At 31.3% G+C, this 19358-nt stretch overlaps 2 protein-coding genes across 2 annotated transcripts; both read right to left on the reverse strand.

The window, feature by feature from the left end:
• Positions 1-568: 568 nt before the first annotated feature.
• On the reverse strand, positions 569-6597 carry LOC132745266 (protein MIX23-like). The gene is made up of 4 exons (XM_060734139.1): positions 6391-6597; positions 5038-5184; positions 4149-4208; positions 569-2049 (listed from the first exon to the last, which is right to left on the reverse strand). Exons 1-4 carry the CDS (start codon positions 6580-6582, stop codon positions 1993-1995), a joined length of 456 nt encoding a protein of 151 aa, XP_060590122.1. The 5' UTR covers positions 6583-6597; the 3' UTR covers positions 569-1992.
• Positions 6598-9663: 3066 nt separating this feature from the next.
• Positions 9664-16509, reverse strand: LOC132745267 (uncharacterized). Its single transcript, XM_060734140.1, has 4 exons — positions 15533-16509; positions 15037-15165; positions 14115-14337; positions 9664-13314 (listed from the first exon to the last, which is right to left on the reverse strand). The coding sequence occupies exons 1-4, from the start codon at positions 15788-15790 to the stop codon at positions 11702-11704; spliced, it is 2223 nt and encodes a 740-aa protein (XP_060590123.1). The 5' UTR covers positions 15791-16509; the 3' UTR covers positions 9664-11701.
• Positions 16510-19358: the final 2849 nt, after the last annotated feature.

Raw genomic sequence — 19358 nt, forward strand, 5'->3', positions numbered from 1 at the left:
TTGTTCACTTCATACATTTCAAAAATAATCGTGAAAATTAGCATGAATGTGGAGACATGCTGTTTTAACACTAGTGTAGTTTCTGATTTTCACATTTTTCATCTGAACACTCCATAGCTTTGTACACATTTAGGGTCTTTTTTAAGCAGATGTATGTTGTTCTCTGTTTTAAAGCAAGAGACAAAACTAACTAGAAATAAACATTTTTTTATTATCACAATGAAATTATATTCATAATTTGTATCAAATAGACACATTTCACACATTTTCATTCAATCACAAAAAAAAAAAAACTTGAAAAGCCTTCAATATTGATGTATGACTTTTCTGCTTTAAACTTTATGAACAGGCAATAAACAGTAAGGGGAAAAACATGCTTACACAAATTTCTTTCTAAATAACTGTATTAGGGACTTGCCATTTCCAATGAATATTTTGGGGTTTTTTTTTTGTGTTGTTTTTTGGTTTGGCTTTATGTTGCACCAACACAGTATAGGTCATATGGCAACTTTCCAGCTTTACTGGTGAAGACCTCTGGTGCCCTTCTCTGTATTATTTCAGGCACAAACAGGCACATGAGTAGAAAAACCGACATTCTGTCAGCTAGCTGGATAGCTTCCTCACATGAAAGAAATGAATATTTGTAAAAAGAGACTCTTTTAACCTGGAAAATGGCATTTTCATATTAATGTCAATTTTGATTTATCTTTTATAACTCACAAAATTGTTTAAAGGTATGATGTTCACTTTGTGCAGAGCACACAATACACTTGCAACTCTTTTAATAAATATAATACACTAATCTTTCACTTCTTTTAAATTCAAATTTTTGGTCCATCATAGCACATGCACATGTATGGAAAACATCTGTTCATAATACATGTATTGAAAACATCTGTTTAAAGTATGTGTATTGAAAACATCTGTTCATAGTACATGTATTGAAAACATCTGTTTAAAGTAATAGTATGTGTATTGAAAACATCTGTTCATAGTACATGTATTGAAAACATCTGTTTAAAGTATGTGTATTGAAAACATCTGTTCATAGTACATGTATTGAAAACATCTGTTTAAAGTAATAGTATGTGTATTAAAAACATCTGTTCATAGTACATGTATTGAAAACATCTGTTTAAAGTATGTGTATTGAAAACATCTGTTCATGGTACATGTATTGAAAACATCTGTTCATAGTTCATGTATTAAAAACATCTGTCCATTGTACATGTAAAAACATTTGTTCATAGTACATGTACTTAAAACATCTGTTCAAAATACATGTATTGAAAACATCTGTTTATAGTACATGTATTGGAAACATCTGTTCATAGTACATATATTGAAACATCTGTTTATAGTACATGTATTGAAAACATCTGTTTATAGTAAAGAAAACATATGTTTGTAGTACAGAAAACATCTGTTCATAGTACAGAAAACATCTGGTCATAGTACAGAAAATATCTGTTCAAAGTACATGTATTGAAAACATCTGTTCATAGTACATGTATTGAAAACATCTGTTCATAGTACATGTATTAAGTTCATAGTACATGTATTGAAAACATTTGTTCATAACACATATATTGAAAACATCTGTTAACAATACATGTATTGAAAACATTTTTATAGTACATGTATTGAAAACATCTGTTCATAGTACATGTATTGAAAACATCTGTTCAAAGCACATGTATTGAATACATTTGAACAAAAGTTTAGAAAACAAAAATTTAAACTAGAATCCTGACAAGAGGAAGAAGTGACAAGTATGATAAACAAAAAAATATTTAAGTTTTTGAAGTCCTGAGTAAACTATGTTATGTATTTCTTTTCGGATACTTAAACAGTTCTGTGAGTTTGCCCATTCACAAAACATCAACAAATCATCTCCAATAATGAACTTAACATAAAGAACACTATTTACATGTTTTGGCAGTAACTTCAATTCATTGATTGTATTATAAAATCTCCTAGATTTGGCTGTTGTCATACAACCGGACGATGTGGGGGCGTATAGGCATTTCTACATCGCTCATAAAATATCTGAAAATAAAACAAAATTAATTATTAGAATTAAAGTATAAATTAAACCAAACATTATCATGAAAAGAAAAACTTGTTAGTTGTTCACCTTTACTCAGTGCTGGAAATCAAAACTGTACATTATCAAATCAAGAAATAAAATCAAATGGAATTCTAACAGACCTTGACCTTTGACTTTTTGGTGCAAAAATGGATTAATTTTTCTTATAAAAGTGAAGCTAAAAACATGCTAATTTGACTTTTTGAATGAACATAATGTATATTACATGGTTTTTATAAGTGATTTAAATGGGTAAACACCATTTTAATCAATCTTGTCATACATGAATTTGACTATAAATGATACATACATGTAGAACCTTCTTCGGTTACATATACATGTATACATGTAGCGACTTCATAATTGTCTTTAAGATGCAGAAATGCAATGCTTGATTTAAATATATAGAAAGGGATGATTGAACATGTTTTTTCTCAGTATTTTGTGAAAATATTCTTATACACAAAACAGGTCAAGTTATAAAATTTAACAAAGACTTTAGAAAATATCTTTTTAATTGTAATACTGGCTTAAATAATTAATTAAAGGTGTTTTACTAAATTTATATATAGGTAACTTAACAAAATTAATAAAATATTCTTATTTATTTGCCATAGAAAAATAAGCACATTAAACTTATCTCATCAACAACTCTAATCCTTTATTCCGGTTTTGATCGGGAATATCAATTTCTGAGGGCAAATTGCCCAGTTTTCAATTTTAAAAACCGCGTGGAAATGAATGACATCAATATTAATCTGGGGCTTCTAAGTTATATGCCTATATCACAACATTGTATTATTCTCCCTTTCATAGTAAGTTACTTAATGCAAATAGACAACATTAAATTATTTCGATGTGCGATTTAAAAGTAAATAAGTAATAAACACACTTGATAGTGTAATAAATCCCTTTTAGATCAAATAAAAAAAATTTTAAAGGTTAAGGGGAAATATCTGGAAATTTTCTTGCCAGGAATATTTAACCTTTCAAAAATGTTTGTAGTAAATAACAAGGGAAAAATATATATGAATTTTAGAGATACATTAGGAAATAAAGAAGTTATTTAAAAAAGACAGTTAACATTGTTTTCATAAAAATTCTAAGTTCACGGGGAGGTAATACTGATAATTTTTGTGCTAGAGTTGTAAACCTTGTCACATATGATGTGGTTGATGACCAGAACTTATATTTAAAGTTTGAAGTAAACACCTTAAGAAATAAAGAACTTATAGTGAAAAAGCTGAAAAAATTTAAATCAGAAATCTTGAAATTCAGGCTATTTGTTGCCATAGCGACCAGAATTTTCAACATAGGAAGAAAAAAACAAAGACGTGCATAATCTCCATACTGCCATCTATCCATATATCAAGTTTCATAAAAATATTTTCAGTACTTTTTGCGTTATCGCGGGATCCAGTTTATGTGTTCAATTTGCCATATTTTCAGGCTATTTGTTGCCCACATAGCAACCAGAATTTTCCACATAGAAGAAAAAAAAAAGACGTGCATAATCTCCATACTGCCATCTATCCATATATCAAATTTCATAAAAATATTTTCAGTAATTTTTGCGTTATCGCGGGATCCAGTTTATGTGTTCAATTTGCCATATTTTCAGGCTATTTGTTGCCATAGCAACCAGAATTTTCACATAGAAGAAAAAAAAAAAGACGTGCATAATCTCCATACTGCCATCTATCCATATATCAAGTTTCATTAAAATATTTTCAGTACATTTTGCGTTATCGCGGGATCCAGTTTTGTGGACGGACGGACTGACGGACTGACAGACAGACAGACAGACGGACAGACAGACAGACGGACGGAGGGTAAACCTAAAGTCCCCTCCGGTTAAACCGGTAGGGGACTAATAAGCACATAACTTATCTATCAACAACTCTACATCCTGGGTTTTGAATTTCTGTTTTTGATTCGGGGAAAATATCAATATTTGGGGCTTGAAATTAGCCTTATCAAACAGGGTTTTTCAAATATTTGAAAGACCCTGTGTCAAATGTATAGACATAAAATATGTGATTAATGTATTGTAAAGTACCTTATATGATCTATCTTTCACAACTTTATCTATGTCTAACTCTCTCTGCATAAGTCGTAACTGAAAGTGAACAAATATAAAAACAAATTAAACCTTGCATAGAGTCTAGATCTGGTAAATGACTGTCACCATAGTTAATACAACACACTTGCTATAGTGTTAATAAATCATTTTAATCAAAATAACAAAAAAAGTTTTCCAAAGGTTAAGGAAACTGTGCAACAATACTAGAGCTAAATATTTCAATTAAGCCACTAGTCTGAAATCACTGTTACTGATTCAAAGCTTTAAAAAGTTTGTAGCTAACATCATACAATGTGAAACTAAAACTAATGATTTTAAAGAGAATGGTGATGTGATTCCTGAATCAGATCTGGAATAAAAATGAGCCATTTAAGCAATTGGTTAACCATACTTGTATCATAGTTTGGGGACCTATTTGTTGAAAATGTGTCAGAGTTAAATTGTATACATAAACATGAACAGTGCGTTAACTGGAGTGCAGGTATTAGTTACCCGCACTCAAGAGTATGCCCATTGATTGGCCCATTTTTCTGGGGTTTACTTATTGTGACAACAAAGAAAAGACTAGAGATCTATCACATTCAAATACTTGTTCATTGGTCACATTTAGCCTCGTGCAAATCAGATAGCCTCATATTTGGATGTTCTTTCCATTACTTATACTCTTCTAAGACTTTTCTAAAAATCTTTTTTGAAAACTATTAATATCTTATATGATAAGAAAAATTTGGTTAAGGATTTTGCAAACAATTAAGAATAAAGAATAAGACATGAATAAGAAAACTCAGGTTTACTTTATGTTTAAGAGTTTGCAAATGAATAAAAAAAATATGAAAGAAAAATCGAGCATGAAAACTTGGTTAACCTTATGTTGTGATTTTCGGAGCATATTTTCAGCCTCTACATCATCTCGGTTTTCTAGTCTGCATTTTCTCCAATGTTCTACTTCCTCTCTTGCCTTTATTACACAATGTTGAATAGCTTTTTCACGACCATCATATGTTCTCATCATCTATAAAATAAAATTAATATATGTGTATCAATTTGCATATGTTCATTTTATCATATAATTAGCTCAAAAATTTGTAAAATGTTTTAATATCCTGATGAAGGTTCATTCGAACCAAAACCGTTAGGTTATTGAATTACTGAACCTGCACTGGTGTTGACGTGTTGTATTTCTACCTTTTCTACCTTACAATGTATTTTGATATAATTTATATATACTATATAAATTTTTAGTCATTACCAGTAGCTTCTTAGGGCAAATTCTACAGGCAGAATTATAGCCATCTTTAAATATAATATTGTTTCTATGGAAACATCTATACCAAACAGTCATTTAAGGTCTTCTCTAATACTTAATTGAAAGAAAGTGAGATGGAACTGAAATATCATGGATGAAAGCTTTACAAATGCATTGTTACATTACAGTAATTTTTAGAGCAAAGCATACATTTGTATCATCGCTGGTTCTTTTTGTTTTCTAACTTGACAAATATATCCAATACTTAACATTTTATTTATTTAAACAACTCTCCCATTTGGTGTAAAAAAGAAAACAATATTAGATTTGTTCCTTTATTTTCTTTTTCAAAGAAATTTATGCTTTCATTTTATCAAAATGTAGTAAATATTAGAGGTGTAACGATTCATCGATGCATTGATACATCGCGATCTGCCCTGTCCTCGATGTATGCATCGTAATGAATTTATAAATTCCAATATATCAGGATGCAATACACATTTCACCACCCGATGCATCGATATAGCGGGAAAGTATCGCAATACACAAATAGTTATGGTATAATGAAAAATATCTTTATCCTTAAGTAAAAAGTAAAAATCCTTAAGTAATAAGTAATGTAAATTGTTGAAAGATCAAAACTTGAAAATAAGTTGTAATAACAAGTTGAAGAGTTTATTGTTTTGTTATTGTAATAGTTTTATATTACATTCGTAATCATGCTGTGAACAAATGACCAAGTTTTTTATATAGATAAAGTCTGAAAGTCAGTATTGTGATACGTATTGCATCGAAACATAAGAATCGCAATATGCATCGCATAATATCAAATTATGCAATACATATTGTGAATTGCATCGTTTGGAAATGCAAGTATCGTGATATGTATTGTGACAGAAAAAAATGGCAATGCACAGCCCTAGTAAATATATTTGAGAAAATATAGTCTATCTTGTGGGGAAAAGATCTTACCCTTTCATACAAAGATTTACATTGTTCAGTGGTGTTAACTTTTCCAGAAAATGATGGGGTTGGTATAATTTCATTCAGCTGATATATAATTTTATCATCATCAACTCTCAAACGTTTCAGAGCTTCCTGAAAATAAACAGCGTTAGAAAAAATTATCACTAGATACTTAAGAATATATAGAATTCTATACATATCAATGAAATTTTCAGTGTCAGTTCTAGTCTAGCACCGCCATTTTCAATGTAACTCAATGATTATAGACGGGATATTCCGATAATGAACAATCGCAACTCTTCGGATTAATAATAATCGTCAAGTATACTGAGTGAAAACGGAAGCAGTACATAAAAATTAAAGATTTTTTTTAACTGACTTCCCCGTTCATAGGCTTTGCCTAATTTCATATAATGTCTAGCCCAACAATGTCAATTGGGGGGGTTGGGTTTGTCCCCCAGCAGAGAGGCATGCATGGTATTACCACTTACTGCCATTTAAATGATGACATACTGTTTTCAAAATTGCCGACCTATGGTCTACATCTTGCCCATTAAATTAGATTTTGATTGATTTAATATGTTGTTGTTTCCTTGTGTCATACAATAGAAAATACCTAAATGTTACAGCTTATGAATATTTTCTGGTCTGTAAGTTTATTTTTTATTCTCCTACTTGTTTCAAAGCTTTAAGTGCTGTGAACTAAGAGGAGCATAGTATACTCAAACCACACTATACCAGTGGCTCCACGGTACCGGTGTATTCATATATCTCGCCATATTGTCGTGATAGCATAACCTGCCAACTGTTTACATTGACATGCTCTAGTAATATTCACTATCTCAAAGTTTTACAATATTTTTGTTAAGTTTCTAATGAAAATAATTCACTTATCCTTCCTTATTCAGTCTGCGAAATTTGCAGCTGTCCTATTGTCCATTTTTTGATCCGGACAACCAATTTTTAAAAGTTTACTTGTCCGATGGACGATGGACAAGTTAACATTTGCAGAAAGTATTCATCAAAATGTCAACGAATAGTGATAAAAATGCAAAATATCAAATACAATTAGTTTGCTTACATTTATGATAGTTTCACACTAAAGATAAGTTTGCAGATTTGATCAATAATTGCTTGGAGATGTTCTGATGAAAATATTCGGGCAACCAGTTTTTACTTCGGACAACCAGCTTTTCTTGAGTTGGCTGCCCAAATGACAACCATTTTTAAACTTTAATTTCAAAGACTGCTTATTTTTCATTTAATATTATCCTTTTCCACCATTGCATACATCGGTCTTTCTAAACAAACAAAAATGACAGGTCCTGACCTGTCATCATAAATCCCATTTTAAGTCACATGACTGTATGACATCACATCATATTTTGGCAGAAAAAAAAATCTATGACATAAATATATGACATGTTTATGATGACATTGATATCAAAAGATAAGTGAAATAGCAAGTATATAATTTTGAAATGAAATTAAGCACAGCCAGGCTTTGTCTCGAGCCACGGTCAGCCCCGTCCCAAAAATATGGACCATCCCGTCTAAACATATGGTCCGCCTTGGTACGGTCTGCCCTGTCTCACGGTCCGACCTGTCCATAAATTCGCATAATTCATACAAATTTATCGCACTCTGGAAAACAACTCAATGTGAAATTCCTTTCCATAGAGAGATTATTGGTAGATCCAGAGACATAGATAACAGAGATAGGCTACTTCCTAGCCAGTTAAAATATCACGCGTGCCTACTAAACCAAAAACTTGTAGCAAGTAAAACTTTTTAACCAGATATCAAAATCGGTAAAATAATACATTTTTCTGAAAGCTTATGCATTTGTCCACAGGAACTTGAAATTCTATCAAATAACCAATATTAATTATAATATCCAAATATACCCCCTATATACTATAAAAAAACACAAGGAATGAAACGCCTTTTCCCCACCCCAACATAATTTACCTCGAACAAAGCAACAAAACAACGGATCAAAATAATCTATCGGGCCATTTCCATAAACAATACATAAATACATCAAACACTACTGATAACTTTTTAAATCGCGTACCTAATAATGAATAATTCAACATTTTCTGATTATTTCTCACTATCCGAGTTTGTCGCCGACTCCATTTCGTGACGTCACTGGATGCTGATTCGAGGAGAATAATATTTATTTAAAATTATTTTTAACAAGTTCCAAAAAAATAACAGGTATGTATTAAACTTTTTATATAAATTATTCTATGTTAAAAAATTTAAACATCTTTATGTAAAACCCTTTTAACAAATTACTTTTATAAATACATTTGGAAGGGAAACCCTAAACAAGAACGACAACTCTATGAATTAGTTGCGGGAAATTCAAAATACGTTAAAACAAATTTTTGAGTTCTCTATTGATATGGCACAACAAATAAATTTAGCCATATGGTAAGAAAGAAATTAGCCATTTATTCTAGTTTGACAGTATTTTACTTTCAAACATGTTACCAAATTATTATTGCATATTCATAAAAATCAGCACAGGCCGGTGGCCCATTGGTCCTACATGTATAAAAACAGTCACTCCTAATTTAAACCCATTCTTTTAGTCAATATTGATATAATATACCGAAATTGAGTGGTAAAATCTACTGTGAATATGACATGGTTTTGATGTTTATGTGATGCAGGGTCTTTCAAATAGAAAGGCCCTGTTCTATTTGAATGTGCTGCTGGTGTCATGTTGTTTTATAAATGTTGTCAACAAAACTATGATGCATTTTATGAAAGAGTCTTAGAATGTTTGTTTAACTCTACCCAGTGCCTTTGAATGATTGTAACAAAACAAGCTGCAATTCAATCACAAGATAATAAGAAATGACAGGGAACCCAAAATGATTAGATGTCTTACCTTGTACAGCGGTTAATTGCAGCTTAAAATACAGGTTTGGCAAAGTATAGATTGCATTATAGGACAGATATTAAAATTGGGGAATTGGTAAATTTATATGTGTGATTTCCAAGATATATTTGATAGAAATATGTTATTTATAGATGTTGAAATATGATTTTTTTTCAAAACGGCTTATATTAAGTTTTTTTGATATACATGATCAGTACATGTCTTCTATAAAATTACTTACCTGAATAATATTGGAAGTGTAAAGAAAAACCTATTTTTAACCAAGCTGAAGTTGATCCCATATATGGTCTATGCAAGGTACAGTTGGGTAAACTTTAAACAAATGTAGACTGTATATTATAGTTGCCTTAACCCAGTACTGAATTTCACTTATTCAAAAATGAAATTGTTTGTTTGTTTGTTTGTTTGTTTGTCTCATTTTACGCCTTTTTTCAACAGTATTTCAGTCATATAGGCTGGTAGTTTCCTAACCATCGTTCCTGGAGAGTTACACCAGTACTAGACAACCTTCCTCCGCGCTAAACTACCAAAGCATCTCCCGGGGATCGAACCCACGCCAGAGAGGTACCTAGATTAGAAGTCATTGACTCTAACCCCTCGACCACGTAGCTCATAGAAAACAATGAAAACCACTATTAGATAGGAAAAAACTATCCTTTTTGGATCTTAAAGGGCTAAATCTTTGCAGTGCTTGATAGGCCATGTTGAAGCTTTTGTCTAAAGTGCAAGTTTATTTCAACCTGTTATGGCACAGACTAAGAAAAAAAATAAAAAAAGAAGAAAAAGATGGGGATAAAAAAGAAACAAACACTTGAATGCGATTACATGTATCTGTATTATTTATACAATTTATCTAATTTTATTTATTTCACAGCTCAAGATATATCAAATCACAATTTTCCACAAAATGGTATACAACAAAATTAGCATAAGAAATGTGTAAAATGCTATTGTATTATTTACATGCATTACATCTATTACCACATTGCTTTCCTAAATCTTTCCATTTGCAAAACATTAATCAAGTTTCTTATGTTCAAAGATTTAAGACAGTCAGATATTACATACTAATAAATGGATTATAGTACTTTATTTTCAATGAATACATTCTACATCTGACATGTTTACATCTGTATATCAAATGTTGTGCCAAATGATTCTAATTTATATAACATCATTCATGATTTCATGAGATTTTTTAACTGATACATGTATGTCTTCTTAGCTAAAATCCTATACTATTAATAAGATGATAACCCAAATTCTATATCAATGATATATTTACGTTTAAAGTAAACACCTTTACAGTGTTTATTTCTAATTACAATAATACACATGCCACTTTGTCAGTAGGGTAATATATTATTGATACATTATATTGACAAAGTTATTCTCTGTAAACAAAATGAAGTATGAAAAATTGCAAAACATAGTAAGTCATAAATTATACCATAGGAAATAATGGTTCTTAAGCAATACATTTCATTCTCTTTACTATCTATCCAACTATGAAGATTCAAGTTGTATACCTCCAATAATTTTAGAGTTCTGCTCTGGATAAAGGACAAAAACTCCAAAAATAATGTCAAAGACAGTTAAGGCTCTAGGGCACTTAATTCTACATAATGAGGTATATCCAGCTTTAAAGTTTCAAGTTCAAATTTTATCAAACTATGTTTTGAATGGAAAGTCCATGCTAGTGTTATAATGCTTGCTCATAAACTTATGATTATGATACATGTACTGAAATCATGCATGGAGATTCATGTGAATATAATTAGTTATTTTGGAAATATAATTTACATTAAAAAAATTACACATATAAAATTTCAAAAGTACCCAAAGGAATTTAACTCGATAAAAATATGTGCTAAAGGTATGAGTCTAACTCTAATTCAAATATCAAAAAAACAAGAGCTGTTTACACATTCAAATACATTTTAAAAATTTTCATAAAAATTAGCATGAATCTCAAGGCATGCTGCTTTAAGATTACCCACCCTTTTGAAATAGATTTCTCTTTATAGAATAAGCTAGAATTTAAGGTTTCAAGTGTATGTCTTTGATGGTTTTTGAGAAATAAATACCAATGAAAACCTTAACCAATAACACAGGAGACCAGGCTACCACGATTACTTTCTTCCATTAGTCATTCTAACAAATCACTGTTTTGACTTTTTACCCCTACCTTTCCCTTTCTTATTACAGGATGAACAAAACCATTTGCTCCTTGAACTTTTCAGAAAGGCTTCAGTTCCAGTTAAATTTACACAGCCATAATGATACCAGCTATTACATATATCACAGCCAATACTGTATCCACTTTGATCAGAAGGCTCCTCTTCACAAACATTTTCACAAACAGGACAAACAGTAACATTCTGTGAAGTTTCATTTTCATCAATTTTCTTTTTTTTTACTTTGTCGCTCCCCAATAGCCTGACTTTTTGTACGTAATGCTTGTTTTTTCTTTCTAGGAAGAGTCCGTTTAAATTGTTTCAAACTATCAACAATTGAAAGCCTTAAAAAATGTTCTGTGACAGACTGAAACAGATCTGCAATTAAAACCAAAAATATTTCATCTTCAACTGTTTCAGTGTTGACAGAAGAGAACAAATTAATCCAATCTGATAATAAATTGTTGTTACTATCTATACTTGAGCGACATGACCTGTGAATAAAATCAATAGTTAAATGCATTCTTTCATTTGTCAAAAGCAACTGTAATGCACCATTTAACTGTTTAAAAAAGTGAAAAACTTCATCATTTACTATTGTTAAACCATGAGACTTGTTCTGTTTCACTTGTATTTCAGATAATGACACATCATTACTATCAACATTGCTTTCAGAAACTGCAAGCATTTTTAACATTTTGTCCTTTTTGTAGTTCAACTGTCGAGTTAATTTACTTTTGTTATCAGTTTTTCCTATAGTCCTATCAACAGTTTCTCTAACCCTTTTCCTGATTTTTCTAACACATGCTCCTGCTATGTATCTTAACTTAGCCGATCCGACATCTGATGTCTCGGAAACAGTAGAGGAGGATGCTGATGAAGACTGCTCTGATATTAAATGTTTGGTTTTATCCTCTATAATTTTATCCATAATCCAAAAAGCTAACTTAGACGAAAATTTGTTTTGAAGTTTTGAAATTTCTGAAGTCCTGAATAGAGTTTTAATTGATTGCAAATGATCATTTCCTACCAAGAACATATTAAGATTTTTGAAAGATTCCATCCAAACTGTTTTTGTTTCAGAATTACCAGCAAATAATTGAACATGATGATATATAAATTCAAGATGCTTCTTAAATACATCAGAAGAAATGAAATCTTCTGAAATAATAGATACAAATTGGGCTGAATGATTGACATCTAAAAAATCCTTGATATCATATGGACAAGGACTACCTTGCATCACTTCCATACTAAAATCATCATCACTTGAGTCATCACTTGATGAAACAATTGTACCTGAAGACACTGTAGAAATAGTGGTTGGTATGTTTTTAGAACAACAAGACAAATCTTCTTCCACTGCTCTAAATGGCTGTGTATAAAATTCATAAACTGAATCTGGATGCTTTAATGTTGCCGCTTCCAAAGAAAAGTTCTTTATGCACAGTGTATTTTTAGCTGTTGCTCGCCCAATCGCTACACCCATTTGACCAGGTGCAAAAAAGGAAGAACAGTCAACATATAGGTTTTCTATAGTTTGTCCCTGGGCACGATGAACAGTCATAGCAAAACATAACATGAGAGGTATTTGTAATCTGGATGCCAAAGTCTTATTTTGTGTACAATCAAAAACCTCAAATCTTTCTGGATGCACCTGATGTAAGTTACCATTGAAATTAATTACTGGTGGGGAATCTCTTGAAAGTTGATGAACAACACCTCTTTGTCCATTTAATAGCTGATTACTTATATTCTTAACAAGAACAACTGGTGCTCCTTCTTTAAGCAGAAGAGTTTTGGGAACAGACATCTTAAGTAGAAGCTGTTTGGATCCTGAAAATTAAAAGAAAATTTGAAACATTATATAATGAGTTGGTTTATACAGAATTCATTTCAGTTCCATTGTGTAGATAGCTATAAGCTTAAAAACACACTTTCCAATTCTTTCCTGGAACCAACCAGTACTGAGCAATGAGTGTAAATTTTCTTGCTCAGGGAAACGACGACTTATCCCTAATGAGCTTTGAACCCATGCGACTAGTGATCATTAGATTAAAAGTCCCATGCGTTAACCACTGGGCCATGCTGCCACTTATATATAATGAGTTCACAACAGAACAGTCGAGGGTCCATTTACAATTTAATTAATTACAATTTTGCTGTTAGTTGAAAGTAATTAATTATATATAAATATAATCAATGACTTTAACTGTATTATTGTAATTTATCAATCAAAAATAATTATGATAAAGAAAATAATTGACAAATAAATTACTTTTAAATTACATATAACAAAGATGGCTTCAAATAAAAACTCTGTAGAAGAGGCTTTTTGTGCAGTTTATGTTTTTACCTGGGGGTATTTATTTCATATTTGGTGCTCATCTAAAGAACTATATGATTACATTAACAGTAGTAAGTTCTGTCATCATGGCCATTAAACAGTTTTAACGAATACATATAAACTTGCTACTGATCATTTGTCCATATACTTGTATGTGTTTCATCACATTTCATTGAAGAAATATTTTGTTAATGCCAAAAAACTGAAAATAAATTATTGTCCTTGGAATACTTGTGTTTAATTAACTACTTTAATAAGAATCAAGAAAGTGAAATATTTACATAAATACCTTCATCAGTTGCCTTGAAAACATAAGCCTCTTTATCAATCATGTCCAGCATCTCCTCATTGACATAGCGTACATCAAAATTTGTACCATAGAGTCTAACAACATCTGGTCTGTCTAGGTCTTTGTCTAAACTTTTCAGTAGCTGTATTGTTTGTTCTGACGGTGACCCATCACAAAGTTCTTTCACTGCCAAGGCCAAATCCTGGTCAGTCTGTCTTATAACCTAGAATTAATTTGTTAAACATTTTAAAAAGTACACATGGAACAAGAGCTGTCGGTAGGACGGCATGCTCAACTATTCTTTGTGCTTGATAGTAAAAGAGCCTTGATAATGTAAAATTTTCTATGTTCACAAAATGTCCAATTTTGTTTTTCATATCCATGTTACAGTTATAGGCCTTGGAGAGAGTCCTGTTATGCTCTCAAAGAAGCAGTCATCGAATTAAGCACTGGCCAGGTGGCCCATGGCCAGTGAAAAATAGTTCGGGCCAGTGAAAATTTTAAGAAAATTTAGTTAAATATATAGTAGAATAAATTTAAAACTGGAATTCAGGCTAGTAAATTCAAAATCTTAAATTCATTGACTGCAGAAGTGAATAAAATTTCAACTGGTTTCAAAAAACGCTGACGCTCAGGTGACTAAGATAGCTCTACTTATTTTTACTGAATAGTTGTGCTCAAAATTAAAAGCATAAGCATGTGTATGTAAAATGAATTGTACAAAAGAAGTATTTTATCATCATTTCATTTATAGTATGGAAAGGATCCTCCATTCTGTTTGATCTCAAGAAATTATTCAGTAGAAATTGGACCTATACAATATGAATTTCTTTAAAATGTTTGAAAAATCAAGTTTGTTCTAAAATACGAATTTTGAATATCTTTAAATATTTTATCCGAAAAGTCAAGATAACTGATGTACCTTTGTTAAGTTTACATGGTGTGGAAATGTACTTTGAAACATTGAACTTTCAAAACAATGTTTCCCTTCATCATTTAAGAACTTGTCTGGAACAGGTGGTAACTGCTTGAAATCACCACAGCCAATGACCTGAAAAGAACAAATTGCATTGAATTGTATTTCATTAATTTGCATTTCATTGAAAATGATATGTATTCAAGTAATCATGTGAATTAGTATTATTTAGGTACAGTATTTCAATCATAATCAATAAAGTTTTTTAGACTGGCAGAGTTACCAGCACAATATCACTAATCAGTTGCATGTATTAAATTTAATATTAAATTAGTTGCATATTATTTACTATTAGTTAAGGCTTTACTTTATGACCATTAATCATAAGAATAAAGGCAATATTTCTGGTAAAATATAATAGTACCCCGAGTCATATTTATATGCATTATAGCTGAAATTCTTTAATTTCAAAATGAAAATAAAAAACTCAATAAAATAATACCTGCAAACCTCCAAAGCATTGATCTTTCTTTCTGACACTGCGACAAACACATTCAACCAGTTCAAATATTTTTTGTGTCAACATGCTTATCTCGTCAATGATAAGGCAGTCAGCTTCTAATATTCTCTGCTTAGCAGCAGAGAATTTGTCATCATTCTGATAAAGCTCCTCTAATTTTTCTACAGAATATCGGCCATCCAGAATGCCACTCCAATGATGCAGAGTGGATGTGTTCATACCTAGCTCCAATGCAGCCATACCTGTGGTAGCAGTAACAGCAACTGTTCTTTTCAACTGAGATAGTTGCCTTATTATTTGTCTGAAAAGATAAGGGAAAATCTAAACTATTCAAATAAGAGATGATTTTGATTTCTTAATGTCAATAGCATGATAAAATATATATTTCCTGAAATCACCAACTGAATCACCCAATTTGAAATAGAGATGCCATGTCTATGAAAAACTCTATATATTCTATTAATAACACCCAACCCCTAACAAACAACCCCCTCCCTTTTTGACAAAATTTAGAAGGAAATTGACTAACCAAAACCATTGTATTTTTCGTAAATCCCAGGAAAAAAACAGAATAAACACAACTGGTACTTCCAGTATACATAATCCAACCTAAGAGAACATAAAACAGAAAATATGTAAACTTATTATAGGCAATTTCATTGCACCAATCATAATGAATTTTATCATCACACTATGCCAGTGTCCTAGACTGTTGTAATCACATACTGACTGGGATAAACAGATTTTTTCGCTAAATATTTTGAAAGATATTCACCATTTTGTACTTAAACACCTACCTTTAATAATATAACCCCACCCTAAAGGAGCATCTAATAGAGTATATATGATATGAGCCGCGTCACGACAAAACCAACATAGTGGGTTTGCAACCAGCATGGATCCAGACCAGCCTGCGCATCCCCGCAGTCTGATCAGGATCCATGCTGTTCGCTATCAGTTTCTCTACTTGCAATAGAGTTGGTGAGCGAACAGCATGGATCCTGATCGGACTGCGTGGATGCTCAGGCTGGTCTGGATCCATGCTGGTCGCAAACCCACTATGTTGGTGTTGTCATGACGCGGCTCAAATTTGCAATTTCTGTTTTTTTTATCTTGTTACTACATATATCTTTGTATGAAAGCATATTTTTAAGCTATCATGAAAATGTTGGGTTCATATATAACAGGATTCTACCTTCTTAGGAAATTTATAATTATGAAACAATTACAAATAATTATATTTAATTCTTTACAGGTTGGGGGTACATTTTGAAGTACATCAAGGAAGCACAACAGCCATTGGTGAAATTTATGAAACTTGCAAAAGTCTTTCATGCATTCCCAGCAAGGATGTTGTAGGAAAAGTAGTGAGCCGTTTGTTTGGTGTACAACCATCTATTTTAAACCATAATGGAGAAAAGACTATTGTGTATAAGAATATACGACCAAGGAAAGAGTCAGAAAGTAACATTCTTACCATACCATCATACTGTAGTTTAATAGAACATACAAATACAATATTAAAATTTGAACTGCCTATGTACAGAATAATCAATGGCAAGCAGATGAAAACAACTGTAATATTAACCAGCTCTCATACAAAAATTTGTGTTGAAAAGCAACCAATATCCCTTGAATATGTGCTTACTCTTAATCAAAACAGTATTGATGGTATTATCATAGGCTTACAAAATATAAGACTCTGCAGTGGTGTATGTTATGATGGAGGAGTTCCAAAAACATTCCAAACTGAAATCATATCAACTGTAAACGATGAAAACTCTTCAAAAAGGATAGCTCGTTCAAAGTCATGTAAAAATCTTCTCCCATACTTTGGCAAAACTGAAACTTGCAAAACCTGTTTAGATTCCTTTAATAGATTCACTAAAAGACTAACATCAAACACTTCAAATGAAGATCAACAAATTGAAAAAAAAAAAAGTTTAATTAATAAAGAACTACCAATATCAAATACATGTAATGAAGACAATTTAGAATCAAAATCAGAGTCTAGCTACATAATGTTAACTCAAGAGTCTCACACTGACATGGAGATATTGTTGCATAAAATTTTGGAAGATGATTTTTTATAGTATATAGGGGGTATATTTGGAAATTATAATTAATATTGGTTATTTGATAGAATTTCAAGTTCCTGTGCATGAAGCGATTTCTATGAAGTGAGAATCTGTGTCGCGAGCATGAATCAGGTCTCTAGGTCAAATGTCAATGTCACACTTGAAAAATAAATGCTTCTCCGGACAAAAACTTCTACATGCATAGAATGATTTCAATTTAACTTGGCACAGATGTTCACCTTTGTGAGACAGAGTGTCAAGCGCAAAATTCAGGTCCTTGTTGCTAAATTCAAGGTCATGTTCAATAAAAATTAAGATGTGTATAGGGACCATTAAGACATCATTTATAGAGGGATTGTAACACAAATATGGTCATTATCATGATTATCGTCATGGCACTAGTATTTTAGGTCAATTAATGCAAGATCAAGGTCAATAAAGGTCATGGAATATCTGGATTTTGTCTGGAGCATAATTATCTCTTACATGCATGCAAGAAATTTCTGATCCTTTAAAGAAATATTCACCACCATTAAATGTATTGCTCCACACATGATCCAGGTCAAAGGTCAAGGTCACACTTATGCTTATTGCTATGCATATCTATAATGTCCACATGTACATCAAGAACTTTTATGACGGGCGTATTTTGCGACAATATTGCCCGTGTTGCGTTAATGAATCTCATTTCTAGTTATAAATCATAAGAACCAATCTACAAAAATTTTTAATCCCATGCAATACTTTACGAAAGCGAAAAAATAACATGGAGGTGAATAAATTAGTAAAAGGAAATATTGAAAGATATCGTTTATGTTTCATTTAACACTAGGAACAGTGGTTCATTCCATTTTAGTCTTTTAAACTGTGCAAAATGATTTTCTAAACAGCGTTGTATTATTTCATGTTTTCAAAAAATAGAAACAGTAATTGCTTTAGCTATGTAGACATTTTATTTTATTCCAATAGGCTTTAAAGCCCATGCGGACATAAATCATGTACAATAACGAACAGTCTATGACATAAACATATATACATAATATCAACAATCATGGAATAAAAAGTTTGGAGAAGATCAATTTTGATTGATAAAGTGAATACCAGCCGAAAACATCCATTACATGAGCCATTAATGCAAAATTTGTTATAAATTAATTGAATTTAATACAATAAACGCATTGCCATATATTTATACACACATCCTAAAAAATTAAGGTCCCTTCGCATCAATTACAGATTTCATAATTGAAACAAATTTGTATTATTCATTTTGGATTGTTTCGAAACTTCGAAAGTTCAATTTCAAAAGTGCTTTGATTATTCATGTTAAGTTGCAAAGAGACCTTCGAGCTGACTTAATTGCCAACCCTTATCATACACATGTAATATCACCAATCACTATCATATGACCGAGTGAACAGTGTCCCGAAATTTTGCTGCTCCTTTTTCTTCAAAACTCTTCGTCGATTATTCCTTATTCGAGCTTATCCGGAGATTGACGGGAAGAGTCGATATGTTGCTATTTGCAGATGCATTTCTACCAATCAGAAGTTCTTAATTACCCGCCATTTGAACAAATAAACTTGGTCTGCCATTTAAAGTTATTCTCAAGAAAGTTATTCTTAAGTAATTGCTATTACTTAATTAATACAAAGCTACAGAGATGCTCTAAAGAAATTAAGAGACAGGAAAAATCAATACCAAAGAGGTAACCGGTGTCGCTGAGAAAC

This window comes from Ruditapes philippinarum, unplaced genomic scaffold (assembly GCF_026571515.1).
Source record: "Ruditapes philippinarum isolate M1 unplaced genomic scaffold, ASM2657151v2 ctg3751_1_1_1_1, whole genome shotgun sequence".
NCBI classification, from domain to species: Eukaryota; Metazoa; Mollusca; class Bivalvia; order Venerida; family Veneridae; genus Ruditapes; species Ruditapes philippinarum.

Bases quoted from the DNA above. Each gene is read 5' to 3' on its own strand.
- LOC132745267 (XM_060734140.1), bottom strand. From the start codon at position 15,790: ATGGCTGCATTGGAGCTAGGTATGAACACATCCACTCTGCATCATTGG. The intron at 14,338-15,036 runs GTACATCAGTTA...AATTAATTCTAG, and splicing joins ACCATGTAAACTTAACAAAG to GTTATAAGACAGACTGACCA. The intron at 13,315-14,114 runs GTATTTATGTAA...TTTAATTTTCAG, and splicing joins TTTCAAGGCAACTGATGAAG to GATCCAAACAGCTTCTACTT.
- LOC132745266 (XM_060734139.1), bottom strand. From the start codon at position 6,582: ATGTATAGAATTCTATATATTCTTAAGTATCTAGTGATAATTTTTTCT. The intron at 5,185-6,390 runs GTAAGATCTTTT...TTTATTTTATAG, and splicing joins GTAAATCTTTGTATGAAAGG to ATGATGAGAACATATGATGG. The intron at 4,209-5,037 runs GTTAACCAAGTT...GTTCACTTTCAG, and splicing joins TCCGAAAATCACAACATAAG to TTACGACTTATGCAGAGAGA.